Genomic DNA, 20,191 nt, shown 5'->3' with positions numbered 1-20,191 from the left:
CAGCAAGAGAGGGTGCAAGATCAGCACAAAAGCTATTAAGGACCCGTCCCAACTCATCTATCTCCGCGTCATTAACAGCCGCTATGTTACGGATCATTTCTAAAGCACGCTTCACTTCAAGATCCAGGATATCATTAACAGATTTAGAAGTTTCTATATCATTTTTACCTAGTGACACACTCAACTGAGTTGCATTATGAATAATCTCATCACTAGAAAAATGCAGAATAGAATTGAAAGTATTGACTGACATACCCGTAGTGACCTCAATATCATGGAGCTTGGCCGCCCGCATGGCGCACCGCAGCTGCATGTCATCAACTCCCGGCTAACCCTGGAGACGACCGCTCATCCGTCTACCTGCGGACACAGGATCCTGAATCCCTCCAAAAGCGATGATCTCGTCCCGCGAGACCCCATTCGGGGTACGACCACCTGTCGTACCTCCAACAGGGCTAGACGGAGCAGAGACAACGGGGGAGCTACCCCAAGCCGTCGGTGGAACTCGCTCAGTCGCCACCTGACCGTGACAAAGCATACCCAGGCCAGCCGACCCAGGTCCCGTTGACGTCATAGGGGCCACCCCCTCCAGGGGCAGCACATGAGGAGGTGAGGCGAAGGCCACCTGCCCGCGCCCTCCTCCTGATCCGGTGTTGGCCTCAACGCAGACCCCGACCACGGCCGCTCCAGCCCGCACGACCTCCGCCGCAGGAGTCAGCGTCGATCCCTGCGGCTCCGGTGATGCCTCACACCGAGGGCGAGTAGCGGGAGAACCAGGAGCCATCCACCCAGCCGCCTCCCCTCCCGCACCAAGTCTGAGCCCCGTCTCGGTGGCCACAGAAGTGGGGGCCTCCGTCACATAGGGCACCACAGCATCAGAGCCATCAGGGCATCCACCACCAGTCGAATCAAGAACCTCAAAATCAAGGGGGGGAGCGACTGCTCATCCTCACACTCCACCCTCTCGCTCCACAGCCTAGGAGGTGCCGAAGTAGGTTCAAACGATCCAAATCGTGGTGCATTCGTAGGCGCCGAAGTCTGCGTGGGAGTCCCCATCCTAGGCGCCGCTGGAGCTACGTTAGAGCCTGGGTTAGTGGACATATCTCGTCCACGATCCACCTCGCTCAACTCCTTGTTGCTAGACCCGTCATCCTTATCGAGCATATCCACATCATTACCATTCAGCGCCTCAGCGAATAAGTCAGTGTCCTCAAACTCAACCTCTAGGTTGAAGATCATGCCGGCATACGTCCACTTAACCACATCCGAAACATACTCAATGTCCAGAACACTCACTAGCAGCCTCGCCACCCCGTGAGCTCGGGTAAAGGCCATGTCCACCCGCTCGGTCTTCCCAACAAGATTCCCCAAGCTAGCTGCGACCCGAACATCATTCAGAGGCTTGGATGGTGCCCTCGAAAACCGTAACCAAACCTGAGTAAGAGGCTTGCCCTTCGGCTCAACCCTCTTCCACTCGTGGAACTCAAGAATACACTCGGTGCCCGAGACTCTGCACAACCCAAAGCTCAAAAGTCTCTGCAGATGATCAGTGGTTGGAAACTCAACCTTGAACGTGTTTGCCTCGAGCAACTCCCACTGAAAATTCCCAGGTGCCAACTCATGCAGCCTTTGTATGATTTGTGCGTCAGAAAGGATACCCTTAGTCACTTTGAGCACCCCCGTGGTCGCTCTCTGTGGCGCCTCAGGGATCTCCCGTGCATTAGGGGACCCAAAGAACATTAACTCGGCACAACACACTCCATAAATAGTAACACTGGGCATGGGTTCATGAAGTACCGGGCAATCCCCGGTTTCATGCCCCGGCTTGAGGCACGTGTCACAGAGCTCAGACACGCACTCAGCTATGAAGTGCCCCTGTTCACCACGGCGATAGCACAACATCTTCTCCTTCTTCCGAGCCCACTTGGAAACTCGCTCACCGTCAGATTTCTCAGACCCGCTGACCGTCCCCGCTGCAGAGGGCACCACCTCAGGTACCGTCCTTGTTGCCAGCGCCGTCACCGCGGCCATGGCCTGGCCAGACAAAGGTGGCGTCTGCACAGCTGCTGCCCCATCCGCGGAGCTTGCCGGCTCTGCAACATCGGTCACTGTAGCAGTAGGCGGTGGAGGCTGACGATTACGGTATCGGCCTCCCCGGCCACCACGATGAGCACCCCGGCCACCACGATGAGCACGGAAACCACCTCTCTGCCTGTAATCCGGACCGGAAGCTCCCTCGACGAATCCTCCCGGCGATCCGTAAAACGGTCGTTCCGTCGACCCATCGCTCTGCCAGGCAAAACCACGTCTGCCACCTGTCGAGGACGAACCACGATGCTGTCCTTCGCCATACGCGTCATACCCATCATCGCCCCATTGACCACAGGGGGGATCCCGACCTCCATACAAAGCCTCCCTACCACGGTAGGCGCATTGCCGCTGCTGGCCCGACGAGGCGCCTCCCCGCGGCATCGGCGGCGCGGCCCTGGCCGCAGGAGGCATACCTTCGTTAGACACTGGCGGGTGGGTGCCTGACTCCCCGCCTTGTTCTGCGGCGGCGGTGCCACCTTGTGGGGAGCGGAGCATGCCGCGACGGCCCGCCGGTCAAGGGCGGCACCGGCTTGGGTGGCGCTGGCTTGGGCAGAGGCGGTTTAGGTGGAGGACCAGCGCCCCGACCTGCCATGGCCGCAACCGGTGGAACACGCGCAGCCCTCCCAATTCCAATCCGAGGGAAGCCAGGCACAGCAACCTTGCAAACCCTAGCCGTCCTGGACGAACGAAGCAGACGAGGGACTGCAAGACTAGTCGAACTCTTCGACTCGATCGCATGCACGTCGCTAGCCTCCTCGACGGGCCGGTCGGTCACCTAGCTAAGGACCTGGGCCTCATACCCAGTCCTAGTCAGGCCCATCTCATTCTCGCTCAACTCCAGCCCAACCCGGCCCAGAAGCTCGTTCAAACGACAGGAGCGAGCGGCCCTGATCCCGATCGCCGTGATCACCGGCGCAGTCGCCGCGGTTGCCGCCGGCGCCGGTCCGGCCACTCCCCGGCGGCCTTTCTTCTTCCTCACTACCGTAGTCCAAGCCTCCGGGCGGATCAAATCGAAAAGTGTGAGATTTGGTAGACATACCTTGGGGAGGGGACCTTTCCATGGTCGGATCGCCGTCGCCGCCGTCCTTCGATGAACGACCGGATCATCTCCTTCTTCTCCCCCGCGTGTAGTCCTATCCTTGCCGGATCATCAAGGGGCAGTACTCTGTCTAGAGTCGTTGCCACCTCCTCCTCATCGTAACGTGCATTGAAAAATTCACATACCAGATCGGAAGGCGACGGCGGTGTCTCCGGCGGTTCCGGCGAGACTGCATCCATCTCACCATCCGCGTCGTCCTCATCCATCTCTCTCTATGATGGTATGGTGATGGGTATGTGATGCAAGTAGTTTTATACCATGCTACATAGGATGTCTTCTGATAAATCCAAATGTCATATGATTTTTGCAACCCTTCAATCTTTGTCATATGCTATGGATGGGATTTTCAAATCACATGTTTGCAATATTTCTGTTTCCCTAGTAACTACTCCCTCCGTCCGAAAAAACTTGTCTCAAGCTAATCCCTCGAATGTATGTATCTAGCACTAACTTGGTGCTAGATACATCCATTTGAGGGACAAACTTCTTCGGACTGAAAGAGTATGTCATTCCCACTAAATTCAACTTGTGACTGTATGTGTCTCATAAATTCAGACAGCCCTTCTAGTTGCCATCCAAATTGACTGTGCAAAGATGGCGGTAGAGACTAAAAAGAGATGGAGCGGTCGAACCTGAGACATATTGCAGCTGAAATGAGCTTGCCTTTGGAGATAAAATGTTTAGGTCTGTGTTATGTGAGCAGAATAGATATTCAGATGCTTTAGCAAATTTTGTTAGGGTTAATCGTTTACACTGATATAATCTGGGTGCACATGCTCCCGACTTTGTAGCTACCCTTCTGGCAGCAGATTGTGCGCCTTTACGAGTAATAAAATCCATTTTCCACCTCAAAAAGAAAACCCCCTAACAAAATTCACAGCTCGTCTGCAGACCAAAAAAACTCGATTCCAATTAATTCCGTAAGTGAAACTCCTGACAACAATCCTTCACCGACCAGGTGAAAAACTCAATTCCAATTAATGCAGTTCTCCATCTGTACCAAAAGGTGAGATTTGCCCTCTAAGTATGTACACTAAAAGCCTCTCATACAAAATGCATACTACGCGCTAACCCTTAAAAAACGAGCTGAAATGCGTAGCTGTGATTCCACATGGAGTAAGCCAAGTGGGGTCACCTCAATCTACCATCTGATCTGTTTAGTGTCTCCCAACTAATGGTCTGGCCACATTCGTCACAGCTTGTCGTGCATCCAGCTTTGGTACCGTGGCTTCTGAGAGTCAGCATGTGGTTCAAGTTGGTGCATTTCTTCTGGTTGTTCGAATGAGATTTTGGTTGCTGCGCCTGCCGACTTCTTGAAGTAACTTTAGGCGGGGGAGGGTTGCTCTCTATTGGTTTTCTCTCGTGATCATGTGCAGCTTTCCTTGCCACGGCATCCAACTGCTGCGATTGTTTAAAATTTGACCATGCCATATCTTGCTCTTCCTTGGTGAGTCTTTCCTCTTCGTTTTCTTGCAGAAGAACTTCGTGTTCATGGTAACCTGCAATCCACCTGTAAATTTGAAGCAGATATTACGCCTCCAGCAACAACTTAACACATATACATTCATAGCAAGAAAACAACATTAATTAATGTTTGACAAAAAGAGGATGCTGGCAGTTGAGAAAAGAAATAAACGACGTCCCATGTTTGATAAGTTTATGAACTCCAAATTATTGGGCATTATAGATTTTATAACATCTCATTTTCTTACAAAAGAGATTTGTGAAGTGCTTATAAGTTTTAACATAAATAGGTTAGGCATTACCGAGGGTGATCACTAAGTAGGTTCAGCATGAGCGTGTCCACCGGTAGTTCAGTGCTATTGGGCATGGATAGCTTCTCCATTCCAACCTTCGTGCGATCAATTATGGTATCATTCCCACTCTCGTCCAACAATTCCTCATCACCAAATTCAAAGAGATGCAACATCTCTTCTTTGGAAATTGTTCTAGATACTTGTTGTCTATCCACCACTCTTGCTGCGAGCCCTTCTTTTGTCACCTATCAACAACCAAGAGATTCATATTGATAAGATTCCAAACAAGACCTTTATTTTAATATGTAAAAAAACAATTTAGTTCTAACTTGGGACCCCACCAGAAGGCAGCAAATGTCACTATACCTGCCGCTTATATATTTTCTCTTCCATTGTTCCATGTGCCATTAGGCGGTAAGCATACACAGGTTTCATCTGGCCATACCTGTATACAGAGTACACATCAAATAAACATATAATCACATAAAAATGCAAATAATGTGTGAATCATGCTACTAGTTCTTACCTCCAAACCCGATAAATGGCCTGCAAATCATGTGTTGGATTCCATGAACCATCCAGAAGGACCACACGGTTTGCTGCATGAAGGTTGATACCCAGAGATCCAGCTCGAGTAGATATCAATGTGCATTTTACTCTTGTGTTTGCAGGGTCATTAAATCTTTCGACAAGGTTCTGCCGCTCGGATGATGGAGTGCTCCCATCAAGCCTGTATGGCACACAGTACAAGTGTGTGGTATTTGGAGAATTAAAATTGATGATACACAAATCTTTACAGAACAGGGTGCTCAAAGTAACAACACCATCTTTGCATAAATAAATAATTATTATAAACATTATTTGTCAAACTACACGCTGGCAATACAGCAGTCATCTTTGCAGAAATAGTGCCAAAAATGCTGCCATAGGGGACCAAAATGATCCAAAAGCTTATTTCAGCATGGTATGTCATGATTAGTCGCAAGCTTCAGCTGTCATAGTTATGTCAGCTTGTATTGGCACCAGCAGCAAGTTAGGGGCACCTGGATGAGGATATTCTCGATGAAATTTTACAAAACTGAAATATGCTGCCATCAACATATATTTTAGGAAGCAACACAAACACACACATTTACCCGAGTCACAAAAAATTTAGCATCCCTGATTCACGCAATGTCCTAAAGAATCACCAGTTACCAGCCAACAAGAACAGGTCCTGTTTTCTGAACCCCGTCTACTTCAGTGCTATAGAATTAACCACCCACTCCCTTGCAGGATTGCTTAAAAAACAATATAAGATCATTTTTCAAGCTATGTTAGCTTGAAAAACAATCTTATATTGTGGGACAGAGGGAGTACATTGTAGTTAGATTCAATCCCAAAGAACTGAAAGAAAAGAAAAGAAAACATAACCCAGCAAGTTTCCAGCAAAACAAAGGCACCATGAACAACTGTTATAAAGGCATGCAAACTCTTGGAATAAAAGGCACATTTTCTTTCACATTATCATGCACTCCCTCCGTCCCATAATATAAGAGCGTTTTAACTAACAAACTGCAAATTATTCATGATGTATTTTTTTAGTTTGCTAGAATAAACATCATATTGTGGTAAACACTTGCATACTGTCGTCGCAAAAAAAAAAGACACTTGCATACCAATAGGTTCAGGTCTTCAGTTGTCCACACCAAAAATAAGTTAATCCCAAAAATAGACGAATTGACAACAAGTTATTATGGTTCTCTCATACGCACGCCGAAACAACAAATTAAAGCAACACAAAATTGTTAAACTACCAAATCCACACCAATAGTTGTACGATTCATGTGTGTAAAAGAAATACAGTCAAGTGTGGAGGTATACCTGTACCAGTCCTTGCCCTGCTTCCAATATTTGCCTTCTTTTCCTTTGATTTGCATCTTAGATAGATAAAACTCCACCAAATCCAAAGTGGTCAAATTCTGGCTGAACACTAGTGCCTTGTCACCCAATTCATAACAAGTCGCCAGTATATCAAGGAGCAAGACCATTTTGCCACTGTAATCTGCTTCCTTAAAAGTATTATCATCCAGAAGGTTCTCCCACCAGTTACTTTCCTACAGGAAAACAGAAGCACATAAAGGTAAAATTTTCATAATCAACAACATTAATGTGCGGGTGGAAAGCATTGCAACACTAAAGGGTCTGCATATGTTTCAATTAATCCACCATTATGGTCCATATAGACCATATTATATTACTCCCTCCATTCCAAAATATAGTGCACCCGCACTTCCTGAGGTCCAACTTTGACCATAAATTTAACCAACGAGACCGACTGCGGCGGGAGGAAAAATTATATAATTGAAAACTTCTTTTGAATACGAATTCACTGGTATAACTTTTGCTCCTGCTGCAGTCGGTATCGTTGGTTAAATTTATGGTCAAAGTTGAAGCACGGGAACAGAGGAAGCACTATATTTTAGAACGGAGGGAGTAGTAAACAGAGACCCAGTACACAGCTGGAAAGTATAAATAACTGGATAGCATTGTATGCACAATGCACTACAGAATATCATGCCAATTTAATTTTTGCAATACTTTCAATTGGAAATTTCTGTAATCTACATTGTGTGAATAATCAAGTACCTCGTTCAGTAAGTCAATTTTCTTGGACTGCTGATCAGTCCTACTCTTCTGTTTCCCTGAAATGACAAAAACAGTTCAAACCAGGTGCAAATTCTGCACAGAAGAACAAAAGGGAAAATGCATCAGTAAATAACAATTTACCTCCATTTGGCAGTTGAATTTCAATATTATGATTATCGTCACTAGAACTCTCATCCGTCAGAAAGTTCTCAACAGCATCTTCTCGGCGCAGACTTCCTCTCTGCTCTTTAGCCATCTGGAGAAGGCCCGGGTGGTTCCATATCTACACATTAACATATAGTCCAGCATAAGGAACAAAAGTATAAATAAATATGATGATGGTACAACACAGTAATACTAAGGTTAGTTCAAAGCTGCGACTCTTATTTTGGATCGGATGGAGTAGCATTTTAGCAACAACAAATAAGACCATACAATGTTACATTTTTATTTAATGAAATGCACAATGATTCAAACTTATACCTGGGCTAGTTTTTGATATTTGGCAAAGAAGCCACCGTGCTGATAAGGTTTTTCAGAAGTGCCGCTTGAGAAACCATGCACATCCAAGAATCTTCGGTATAGTTTTCTTTGCAGTTGAGAGAGCTTTACGATAATGACAAAAACCTTCTTCGGCGGTAGATCATTCTTCACCACATTCATGTCCATTCGCTGGACAAAGCCTTTCAGCTGTTCATACAGAATGTGTGACCGTTGGTTCATGATCTTGACATCATCTGATGTAGAATTTGTGTGCTGCCCATTTTCGATCGGGTTCTGGAACCTGATAGAGCAAGACGTCTCAATCCCAAGATTTAAAGACAAAGGTGCCAAGGTAACTGAGCATTACATTACCTATTGCGGAATTCATGGCTGCTTCCAAGAAAACCTTCCCTGACAAAATCAACCATCTGTTCATAGGATGAACCAAAAGCCATTAGGCATCAAATATTGTCAGTAACTGGAAGATAAAACTGTATATGGTGAAGTGCAAGTTCCTTACACAGTAATATTCCATCAAATTATTCTGTAATGGGGATCCAGTTAACGCAATTCTTCTTTGCGTCTTTACTTGTTTTAGAGCGTGTGTAGTGTCGGCCTTCCTATTCTTTATCATATGTGCTTCATCACATACAAGAATATCTGGCCCACACTGACAGTGCCATGTAAGTGAAATACATCAGAACCCATGGCTAACCGAAAACATTATACATCATAATTCATGCAAGACATGAACATCTACAAGTTATTATGCTCTCATATAAAGGATAGTGAGCTGGCATACATAAAAGCCTGAAACAAAATAACAGAACAAATGGAATATCACCTGCAACGCATTAGAAATCTCATCTGCAGTATCTTTTTCCTTCACATGTCTTCCAAGAGATAAGTTCCTAAATGATGAATAACCAATGAGAAGTACTCCACCTTTTGCTCGCCACTTGTTAAGTAAATACAGCCTTTTTAGCCTGCGAAAATAAAGGTTAGAGTGGAAATATGTACTTCCATGATAAATACTCCCTCCGTTCCCAAATATATGTCTTTCTAGAGATTCCAACAAGTGACTACATACGGAGCAAAATGAGTGAATCTACACTCTAAAATATGTCTACATACAGCCGTATGTTGTTGTCCATTTGAAATGTCTAAAAACTAAAAAGACATATATTTAGGAACGGAGGGAGTATTAATAATGAAAACATCACAGACAGAGTGAACCCACATTTCCACAAAATATTTACATATAAACACACAGGTTTTTCTGAACTGAAAACTATAGAAGAAACCGCTATGTTTCACAGCTGCACGATTCCAGTACAGGAACAGAACTCCTTCGTATTAAACCAAGTGAGTGTTGCAGGTAAACTTGAGATAAAAAGTAAGGGTTACACCTGATGTTTCAAAATTCAGGAAAAACACAACAGACGCACCAAATAAAATCCTTAATTTATGTCACAAAATACAAACCACCAATCGAGCTCCATCTTCCATGGTAGGAATCAATGTATCAATGGTAGTAGTTGTTTAACATAACAGATGACCCTTTTCAGGGTAAAGATTTCTTTAAAGGCCGGTACAAGCTAGATTGTTACTATACCAATTGCAGTTGAGCACATTAAGTTTTTACAAGATGGAATTATTGGCACCAAGACAGCCTCTAGGCTACACCCATTGAGTAAACAAATTTAACTACGTTAACAGTAACACAAAGGATAACATAATCCGCACCTCGGAACATCTTCCAGCATGTACACACGAAGGGGCTTTAGTTCGGCCGGTTGCCACTTGGTGAACTCTTTCTTCCAATTATGCAGAACATTAACAGGGGTAACTATAAGTGCCGTGCGGAGTCCCAACTGGGCACATCTCATAACAACGTACAGGAAGGTAATAACCTGCAAAGTATACAATTCATAAATATAGGTATGCAACCGGCCAAACAAAGGCCGCCTTGAAAAGCATTAACGCTTGCTACATAATTAATAGCAATTAAGCACATACACCAAAACCGGTAAAAGTGAAAAGCACACATCGCATACGTTAGAATAGCTCCCAGCACATAATTTAAATCGACATCAGAATATGTTCATGTAACTGGATCAAGGTAAAATACGAACACATACCTGAAAAGTTTTCCCAAGCCCCATGTTATGCGCCAAAATGCACCCAAAACCTTTGTCACCAGATTTGACTGTTCTAACAGACTGGATAACATTTTCCCACATAAATATTATTCCTGCTACCTGAAATACGAGAATGCAACATATAAGGGGTCCAGTCACAGTATGGGGTAGAGGTCATGACTGGTATGCAAGTGACATGGTGCCACCTAGCAAACAATTACAATTAAAGAATGTTAAGCATTTTAAAGCAAAATTATGAAAGCAATGGTAGGGAACACATTCAATCATCATGTGATAAAGATTTCTATTTGTACATTTCACCATGCAAGCACATTACAAGCCAGCACATCATTTTTGATACAAGGTTTTACAAATCAAATTTAATTGCAAGGATGAATGCGCATCGCAGTGTTTAGAGGGTATATATCAAATACAAACCTGATGAGGCTTCAGTTTAGCAGATATGCTGCTTGGAATTCTAACAGGTTCCTCGTCTTCCTCCCTGGCAGGGTTGACAATATGGCCATCCCCAGCATCCTGTAGAAAGACTTCCAATACAGCCCCAGAGGAAGTTCCAATGTTGCTGCTCCTTAACTTGCTGGCAGACTGCTCATGCATTGACTTCAAATGTTCTTGCCTAGCCTATAAAAGAATGTACAAATTACAACCTGGACAGCTTCCACTAAAAACAAATGTTAGATATGTCAAAGCAAAGGAGACTACACCTTCTCCATTGCAATTTTACGCTTTGTTTCCTCCCCAAGTTCTGTATCATCCATGATTCTTCTTATCTTCTTTTTCCTTTTGTGCTTGCTGACCAGGTTTTACATATTCAATTAGCTTAAAAAAATCTTCAGTGCTATATCTATAGTGTGATAAATAATACTCCCTCCATTTCTAAAGATGTCTTTTTAGAGATTTCAATACAAACTACATACGGATGTATATAGACATATTTTAGAGTGTAGATTCACTCATTTTGCTCCATATGCAGTCCCTTACTGGAATCTCTAAAAGGACTTATATTTAGGAACAGAGGGAGTATACTGGTAAAAGTGCAAAAGGGCATACCTAACAGGGTCATTGGTTTCGGTTCCAGAAGTGTTGTCACCCTCGAGATCAGAAGATTCAACACCACTCAGAGCCTTATCACATTCAGAAACTAAGTGTTCCAGTTGACTGGGTTGGCAGCAGCAACACTGCCAGCCAGTGACTTTAGCTTCTGATATGCATTTCTCACCAAGATTCTTTAACAAGCATTTTGTACAAAAAAGCATCTTACAGGAACTGCAACTTAGAAGTTGTTCACACTGAACACACCAGGTGCAATAACCACCAGATACAGGGCCCTGTAATAAAAAGAAACAGCATGGCTAAGAATATTACAAACGCATTGTTCATCCCCCAAAAAGAACTGATGTTATTTTCAAACAGTTCAAAACTATCAGCAAAGAGGGTAAGTATTCACCTCAAGACGGTTCTTCTCTATCACCAGAAATCTGCAAGACCCACAAACAGCAACATCCAGTACTGGGTGACGATGCACATCAGAGGCATTCAACATTTTGGTGCAAATTGTGCACTTAAAAGACTTGGGTAAATCCATATCACTAAACTTAGGGCTTTGTGATGGGAAAAGATCAAGATCAATAATGTCAACCCCCTTTTCAAGCTCTGCTGAACTATGCTCGCTGTCCTTGATATGCAGAACTAGCTTGCTGTCCATCTGCATGTCATCGTCACTCTCTATCACTATAGTTTTTGACCTCTTGTGGTCAAGCTCAACATCATCTTCACGTGTTCGCTTCAGCAACTCAGCGGAAACTTCATCTTTATCCATTTTCTGTTTTTCAGATAAAGGACGACCCCTGTTGGCGTCCAAAACACCATCATCTAATGACAGAGGTAGCTTACAGCATCCATTTGATGACGAGGTCAAACCGACGTTGCCCTGCATTGAATGTTAATTAGAGCACCCAAGAGAAACAGAACCAATCCAGCTGAGTAAGAAAAAGACTGATCTCACACCAAATACTAACATGAGCAGGTACCTTGCACCAGCCGTCTGTCCTTTTTTCCATATAACGCCGCAAACGTTTTATCGCCTTTGCATCATCTTCTTCTCTTACCTACATAAGGTATTTCAGTGATATTTACATTACAACAAATAACATATGATGTACAGCATATCAGCAATCCTCAGCTTTTAAACAAGCCGTTATGTCACTTGTATTGCAACCGAATCAGAGAATCAGCATGACCACATAGTACTGTGGCGGTGTTTCCTCATAAAAAGAAATAGGTACTGAGCAATAAAGAACAATCAGGAACAGTAGATAGATACAAGGATTATAAGCATCGCAGCAAAGTCATTGGTATGCAGGGTAAATGTTTGCAATCAGCATTTTACCAAGTAGACATGTAACTATAAAAACACCATTTGAGATTTTAACATATTATGCATCCAGCGTGAACAAAACATACAACTCTATCAAACTAGGAGGAACTAGGTGTTATAGAAAGCAATAAATCAAGTAAAAAATGGAAACAAGCACACACACATGCACACACACACACTAAGACTACACAAAAAGCACAAAGGAGATATCTAAGGATAGGAACATCAGGACAAAGAAGGGTGCATGGTTAGTTTCGACTGACCTTTCTGTATTTTCTCCTCTGTTCTTCAGAAAGCTCTATTTCATCAACACATTTTATGTCATCAACAGCACCATCAACTTCAGCTATCTCCTCCACCTATATATAGAATAATAATTGGAACTTTAGAGGAACTATTCCATGGAAAAAACAAATAAAATAAGTGGAAATTTGGATGATGCCAGCTTTACAGAAAATACCAGTATAATGGTAAGTACCATGGTGAACCAATTACACGAAAGAATAATAAACATGTTACTCAAAACCAAAAATAAAAAATACTGTCTCATTATTAAAACTGAAAAAGGATGCAGGGAAATAATATAATAATGTCACCCATTTTCTTTCTAGAACTTATAGAAGAGCTTTTAACAAGGGTCGTGCTACGCGTCAACCGGCGGATCTTTTGAAAAAATCCGCCGCCTCGACAGCCGCTAGATGTGGCTTCATTCAGTGATCCAGCCAAGTCCTTGTCATTGCAACAGAGACGGTGTTGCAGTATTTCTGCAACAGAGCTCATGTTGTAGAAAATATTTGCAACAAAGTTTTTGTTGTAGATTTTTTCCTCACTTTTTGTAACATAGATGATGTTGCGGAAAATGACTTTTGCAACATGGATGGTGTTGAAGATTGCAATGAAAGATGTTGTCGCAACTGCCCCGCTGTTGAGTGACCCCACAGGAAACACGTTGAGTACGAAGGAGACAGTCAATGTGTCGCACGAGATTCAGATTCTGCAACAACCTAGTTGTTGCGGTAGGGGAGATTGCAATAGTGGCTCAGTTGCAAATCTATAGTATGTAAATAGGTTGATGCCCGAGTCATGCGAACAAATCATATCCGACGGTCATAGAGACAGCGGGCGCGTGCGTCGTTTTCAGTCGGATGATCGTAAGCGTTTTCCTTTTAACAACAATGTTTATAAACAATTTTATGATGCATAGCTTCTATAATGATCAAAAATATGGCATCGTTACATTAAAATATATGTTGCATTCTTGTCTAATGTAAGCACAAAAAATACAACTGACAGGTGAACTCAATGTGCACAAGAGGAAAATGTTTCAAGATGCAATGATGCTTAGGTTGATGGACATTACAGTAGATCAACTAACAAAAGCATCACCAATCTGTAAAGAAAATGTATGGGGGGAGCATGCATGATGACTCACTTAATTCTTGGATGTTTTCAGTTTTGAAAGACCTCAAAGCTAATTGTGGTGTACGTATTAGTTACTTAAAACACATGCAACCCAGACGAGATGCCTGCCCTTGGTGACTCAACTTACACCTAGTTTTGTTTGCCAAACTCACCCTTCACAAACTGGACCTTATATTTTGAAACAGAGGAGCAATCGAAGGCACAAAGAAGGTTAAAGAAACACTTAATGCATTAGCTTTTGGTGTAGCTTCCCCAGCTAATTGTATATCAATTTCCCTAACATAAATACATAATACCCATCAAAATGTTACTGATTGACAAGAATGCTGCCTTGACCCCAAAACAGGAAGTACTTGCAACCAATATCAACTTCCTGAAGAAGTCATCTAACCTGAACTGGAGGGAGTAGTACTGAAAGCAATGACGACATATAAGATAATTGATGCGCTTTCAACAATACAGCTCCAGCATTAGTTTTGCAAGATCAATCTAGACACTTTGTGAACATGCGAGCACTGGGGGTACTGAAAGTGTGGCCGCATTCATGCAGTAATACATTGTTACATGGAGGGAATAGTAACCTGGATAACAGGATTGGTCATCAAGACACCGTGCATGCAACGGTTTGTAACCACACCATATCATATTCATTATCAAACATACAAGGTATACCTTTAGTTGTCTAATCTTATCCAATTCATTTGACCTGATGTTGCACTAACCAGATTGCGCACTTCAATAAATACAAATTCAAGTTAACTACTACTAAAGTTTACATTTCCCCAGACTGGAGAAGCATCAACAAGAATAGCTTCCTCTCTAAGGGAAATACATAAGTTTAAGATAGAATTATATTTCAAGAACGTATTGGATGAGGCATGAGGCTAAGTAAAATGCAACGGTGACAACACACGATATAACAATGATCAGTTAAAGATGGTACCTCATCAACTCCTGGAAATTGGAGACCTAAGGCGGCAGCTTCCTGGGGTGTATTGGCCAGATAAACTGATGCCCAGTTACTGCTTCCAAAAGAAGTTTTGGCACACTTAATAGATTTAATAAGTTCATTGAATGAACTCCAACTTTTCTCATGGCACTGTACAGAATCATCATCCACAAGAGGAACTTTTCCTGCAAGAAAGCCACTAGCACCTTCCTCCAGCAGCCTTCCATGTTTTCTGTTTGAGGCAAGTAGACTAAAGCTCAGGCTCGAAAAACCGAACAAAGGAGTAACCAACTTCTGTCCATGACAGTTTACGTCAAAAAACTGTTTGCCCTAACATTACCTCCTTACAGGTCTACAAGACTGCAGGTACTCATCAGCTTTTCTGATTGATAGATTAGCTTGTTCAGGAACTTGAGAACCAGCCCAATGAGTCCTGTTTTTCCATGCTTCAGTCTCACAAACATTTGGCGCTTGACTTTCTATTGATTTATAAAGGCTGGGAAGTTCAACGCCAGCAGCATCAAGTTCTTCCTGGAGTTAAAATTGCAATTTAGCACCTAGAGATACTGAAATAAACATCTACCAAAGGAAATGTAAGTAAAATAATGTCTCAAATTTCCTTCAAAAAAGTAAGTCTCAATTTAATATGACTAGAGTTGTGATATACTTTTTTCGAAAAGGGGCGCTTTAGATTTAAGCATTACACCCGGCCTCTGCATAACTAAGATGCACACAGCCAACACAAGGTCATAGCAAGTTTAACAAGTTTAACACTAATCGCCTTTGTTATTATGTCTTAGCAAGGTCGAGAACTTCCGTGAATCTAATCAAGAGACTAGAAATACATGGTTAATCTGGTGATAATAATATGAATAAATAATGAAACTTATTTTTATTTAAATAAATAAATAAATAGGGCATTTTGGACATGCATAGGATATCACATGGCACTGAGATATAATTTATCACCGGGTTTATTGAATGGACAGAAAGATCCTCTTTCGAACAAAAGCATACCAGCAGAACAGCACTACGGATCTCCAAATCATCAAGTTCGGTTGACCATTCCTTCTTGAATTGCTCCATCTCAATTGCCACAGCTAAGTCCAACTATTTTAAGTAAAAAATATATATTATATATCATTGTATTGAACAGAGAGAGTAACAGTTAAGAATTTATAAACTGAAGCAAAACATAAACATATTCACAAACCGCATCTCCTTGGAGCCTCTCAGATAACTCCAATCTTACTTCAGCCTCAATTTTTTCCAGTGATTCCTTTTCAAGTGATTCTTGCGCCTCAGCAGCCTGAGTGTTACCAAAGAAAACAATGAATTAAATGCTCAGGAAACAAAGGTGTCCATAGGACAACAGGGGTTATAAAGGTTACTTTGCTCTCAACATCATGGAATTCAGCAACTAATTCTTCGACTTTTTCCTCGGGCAGAGCCACCTGTAGGAAATCAATTGAGAGAACTTATAACCAAAATATGCACCCAAAAGATGGATGACGACACATCAAAATTACAGATTGCTGAAAAGAACTTGATATAATGCAGAACAGATTTGAGTAACATAAGTTGCACCTGCTATGTTTCAATCTGTTCAGCCAATCAATTGTAAATCAAAACTGAATCAATCGACAAGAGAAACCAAACTAGCATAGTATATGTTAGGCATTAAAAAATACAATCATAGAAATGTTGAGGTGCAGCTGCAGCCTGATAAGATAACATTGATGATTAGTCTAGACATCATAAATGTGCTTCACAACTAAGGGGGGCAAGGACAGAGAAAAGTATATCAAGCAAACAATAGAAAATACTAAATGGTGTTCATCAACAAAAGCTGTCAAGAGTTTCATGTCAAGTTGCCATATTAACTACAATCCATACAGTAAACATACATTTTTTAGGGACATGGTGACCATACTTTTTTCTCTGATTTAGAAGTTATGATCTCGAAATTGAACATGTTATGCACAAACCTCAATGTCTGTCTCCTCAACATCAGACTCTGAAGTTTGTTCATTCTCTGACTCGCGGAGAAATCCATACAGGTCACTGTCTGAATCATCATCAGTGCTAGTGGATGCTTCTTCATGCACACTATTGTCCGTTTTGCCACATCTGTGTTCCTTGTGCTCCTCAAATGGACCTTCTATGATGTTAGTTTCTACTACAACTTTGTTCTCATCCCCTTCAGATTCTATAATTATGACATCATCTACCGGCTGTCCATTCGAGTGAAGAGCTTCTGTTTTATTTAAGTCGCCATCAGATAATTTTCCATTCACATCCATAGCTAGTGTTGACTAGCAGCGCTGCTACACATACATACACTTGTTTTCTGCAAAACACAAAGAAGACAAAGATTAGAATTATTTGAATGTAGAATTTACACATATTCAAGCAATAATAAAAGAGATAGTAAATGTCATGTACTTTCTACATTTTCGTGAGCAGCAGTTAACAACTTAACAATAATGCAGTACGACCCGTATCATCTATAATGAAGAACTAAACAGAGCAACATCTGAAGAACTTGGCAGTTGGGACTAGCATGAGCCGACCGCCGCACTGAATAAATGTTTGCAGCCACACCATTGCTGGTGGGACCCCATGCGTAAGACAAAACATGTTTCAGAATGCCAAAAGCGCCCTGCAGTTGGTTAGTCAAATCATTTCAACTCGCAGAATCGCACCGAACCCGATCAACCGAGAAATAGACCAGACACCATGACACGTCACTAAACCCTAAACAACATCTCGCATGCAGCATCAGCAAACAAGGAAACTTCCCGTCATTCTCCGAGAACGCTTCAGCCTTACACTGCACGCGCAGAAAAGAGACGCGCCAAAACATGGAACCGAAAACACCCAAAATAGGACACAGCACGAATAAGAAAAACAATCGAGCGGTCCCGAGGGGCCGAGTCCCCCCGCCCAGAAACGATCACATTCCCCCAGCAATTCCAACCGCTCACCGGCCGCCATTTCGTCGGAGCCGATCGGGGGAGGAACCGCTCGAACCCCCTCCACTTCGATCACGGAACACCATTCCTTGCTAGAGCAGGGCAAAGCAGAGCCAGGCGCGCGGAGTACAGGGAGAGGTGGCGAAGATTTACCTCGGAACGACGCACGCGGGGAGCCCCTTCTAGGGTTTTCGTGCGCCTATGCGCCCAAAAAACCCGAAAAGGGCGGGCCGGGGAGGAGGCGAGGTGCGGGACGAGGTGGGCAGAGGGGCGCGAGGTTCTGTGGGGAAAGCGAAGGGGGAAGATGGGGAAATTGGGGAAACAATGAACGGGAAAAGGAAGGTTTTCTTTTTTTTATCGAGGGAAAAACGAAAGGTTTCTTCACTTAACAGGAAGCGAAAACGACCCACGACCCGCCTCCTGCTTTTCAACTCGTCGCTCCTCCTTCCTGCGTACTCTACCCACACCACGACAGGAAAATACCCCTCTCTCTCTCTCTTTTGCGAAAACACCCCTCTCTTTACTTTACGTTTTTTAGGGGGTTCCTCTCTCTCTAATCTGTACCTCCGCACGGCGGGAGACGAAAAGTTAAGGGGGGGCCTCATCTCGACTTTTCAGATTTTTCTTTTGTTGTGTTGGGCTTTGTGTGAAATTAAATGGAATGTAATTAAAAAATTACAAGGAATGAAGGAATGTAATTATTTTAAGTCTTTTGAAAACAAAAGTTTACACACAACTGATCCAAAGACGCATAAGACTAGACACAGTGGAAAGTAATTTAGAGTAGTAACATGCATATCGAAGATGGATTTGAAGCACTCGGCGGCACAGACCTACGAAATCTCGGCCGACTGCTAGCTCTATCGGGATCCGAGCCACTTTGATGGAAATCATTAGAGCAAGTATAATAGATTCTACTCAGCAGGCTGTAAGCTGCGCCACATCAGCAAAATAACAAGCGGAGGAGAGAGGAGGCAGGAGAGAGACGGGAGCCGGCGCTCCATCTAGCGCCCGGCTGCAGCACAAGATACGAGCACATACAGCCAGCATGCAGCCTGTGTGAAGGCTAAAAGCCAACGTTTCCTCCCACCTATGAATCATGTGAGTCCCTTTTCCTCAGTCCACATGCAAGCATTGAACGCTATAGCCAGCCTAGTAATTAATCTACAGTCAGCCTATTGTATGAGTATGGTTTTAGGAAGACTATAAGGTGATGTGGCACTGGTATATAGCCTGTAGCGGGCTCTTCTATTAAACATGCTCTTACAGACTATGAATACGCCACCGCCTACGTACGACAAAACAGTAGCTACATGTTCTGAGTCATTTATTCTATCTACGTGGGGACATTCAGTTTGTCCGGCAAGAATTAAATGAATTCATCATCACATATCTATGGAGTCTTCTCCTAGCCCGCAAGCACTCCATTGCCAAATCTGGAGAACAGACTTCCTCTCCTTTGGTACTACTGATTATATTCCAAGCAAAAATTGCAGAGAATAAGAGGATTTGAGTTGGGTAATACTTGTGTGCATCCGATTATTAGACAAAATCTAAAGCAATTGTACTTTTTTTGGCGGAAGAAGATGATCCATTCAGCAGATCGGCTTTTTCTTCCTGTAAACTGCATCGATTGCATGTAAGTTGTTTCGATTTTTAACAAGCTAGATGGAGACCCTGAGTCAAAATCAAAGACTCCAAATCTTATTGTTTCATTTAAACATTGTTGAATATGTAAGATGTGACGCCCTGAGATCGATGCGCCAGGTGTCTTTCAATTATTCGTTGTTGTTGCCTTGTTATTTGCTTGCGTGTCGCATCTTGCCATGTCATCATGTGTATTGCATCATCATGTTTTTAAAATTTGCATCCGTTCGGGTTCCCCCAGTTTCGTCTGTTGTTCGTTCTGAGCCCAGACACACTCGCACGCGTCCACGGCGCGTCCGAAATATTATTTTATAAGTGGCCGGAAAATATTTTTGGAATGGGATGAAAGTTGGCGTGCGGTATTGTTTTGTTGTCAGTAGACCGCCTGCCAACTTTCATCGCATTCAGAGCCCGTTTGACGCCCCAACGGATAACTATAGCGACGATATAGTCGGTTAAATCGTCGGACGTTTTCGGTCTCCGGAAACAGTCGCCGGGTCTCTCTCTTCTCTCCTCTCAGCCCTAGGCTTTCTGCACAGCCCACTACCACTCACCGCCAGGCCCTACCTAACCTCTCTCGTCAGCCCGCGACCCTCCTCGC

General features: G+C 43.3%; 1 protein-coding gene across 2 annotated transcripts; it reads right to left on the bottom strand.

The window, feature by feature from the left end:
- Positions 1 to 4,076: 4,076 nt before the first annotated feature.
- LOC119268084 (protein CHROMATIN REMODELING 20-like) lies at positions 4,077 to 18,272 on the bottom strand. Of its 2 annotated transcripts, XM_037549588.1 has the most exons (26): positions 18,097 to 18,268; positions 16,957 to 17,318; positions 16,360 to 16,422; positions 16,182 to 16,277; positions 15,986 to 16,078; positions 15,309 to 15,499; positions 14,963 to 15,200; positions 12,861 to 12,956; positions 12,251 to 12,328; positions 11,668 to 12,150; positions 11,271 to 11,548; positions 10,925 to 11,012; positions 10,638 to 10,841; positions 10,200 to 10,319; positions 9,805 to 9,971; positions 8,903 to 9,044; positions 8,579 to 8,728; positions 8,431 to 8,486; positions 8,059 to 8,359; positions 7,717 to 7,858; positions 7,576 to 7,631; positions 6,811 to 7,043; positions 5,474 to 5,677; positions 5,314 to 5,392; positions 4,957 to 5,192; positions 4,077 to 4,700 (listed from the first exon to the last, which is right to left on the bottom strand). In XM_037549588.1, exons 2-26 carry the CDS (start codon positions 17,269 to 17,271, stop codon positions 4,322 to 4,324), a joined length of 4,488 nt encoding a protein of 1,495 aa, XP_037405485.1. In that variant the 5' UTR covers positions 17,272 to 17,318; positions 18,097 to 18,268; the 3' UTR covers positions 4,077 to 4,321. The 2 variants fall into 2 exon arrangements, with proteins under 2 accessions (XP_037405485.1, XP_037405491.1); XM_037549594.1 differs by lacking the exons at positions 4,077 to 4,700; positions 4,957 to 5,192; positions 5,314 to 5,392; positions 5,474 to 5,677 and adding an exon at positions 5,708 to 5,990 and having other exon boundaries at positions 18,097 to 18,272.
- Between the last annotated feature and the right edge of the window lie 1,919 nt (positions 18,273 to 20,191).

This window comes from Triticum dicoccoides, chromosome 1A (assembly GCF_002162155.2).
Source record: "Triticum dicoccoides isolate Atlit2015 ecotype Zavitan chromosome 1A, WEW_v2.0, whole genome shotgun sequence".
NCBI lineage: Eukaryota > Viridiplantae > Streptophyta > Magnoliopsida > Poales > Poaceae > Triticum > Triticum dicoccoides.
Note: the sequence above shows the minus strand (reverse complement) of the source record. Positions and strands in the feature narration are given on the sequence as shown.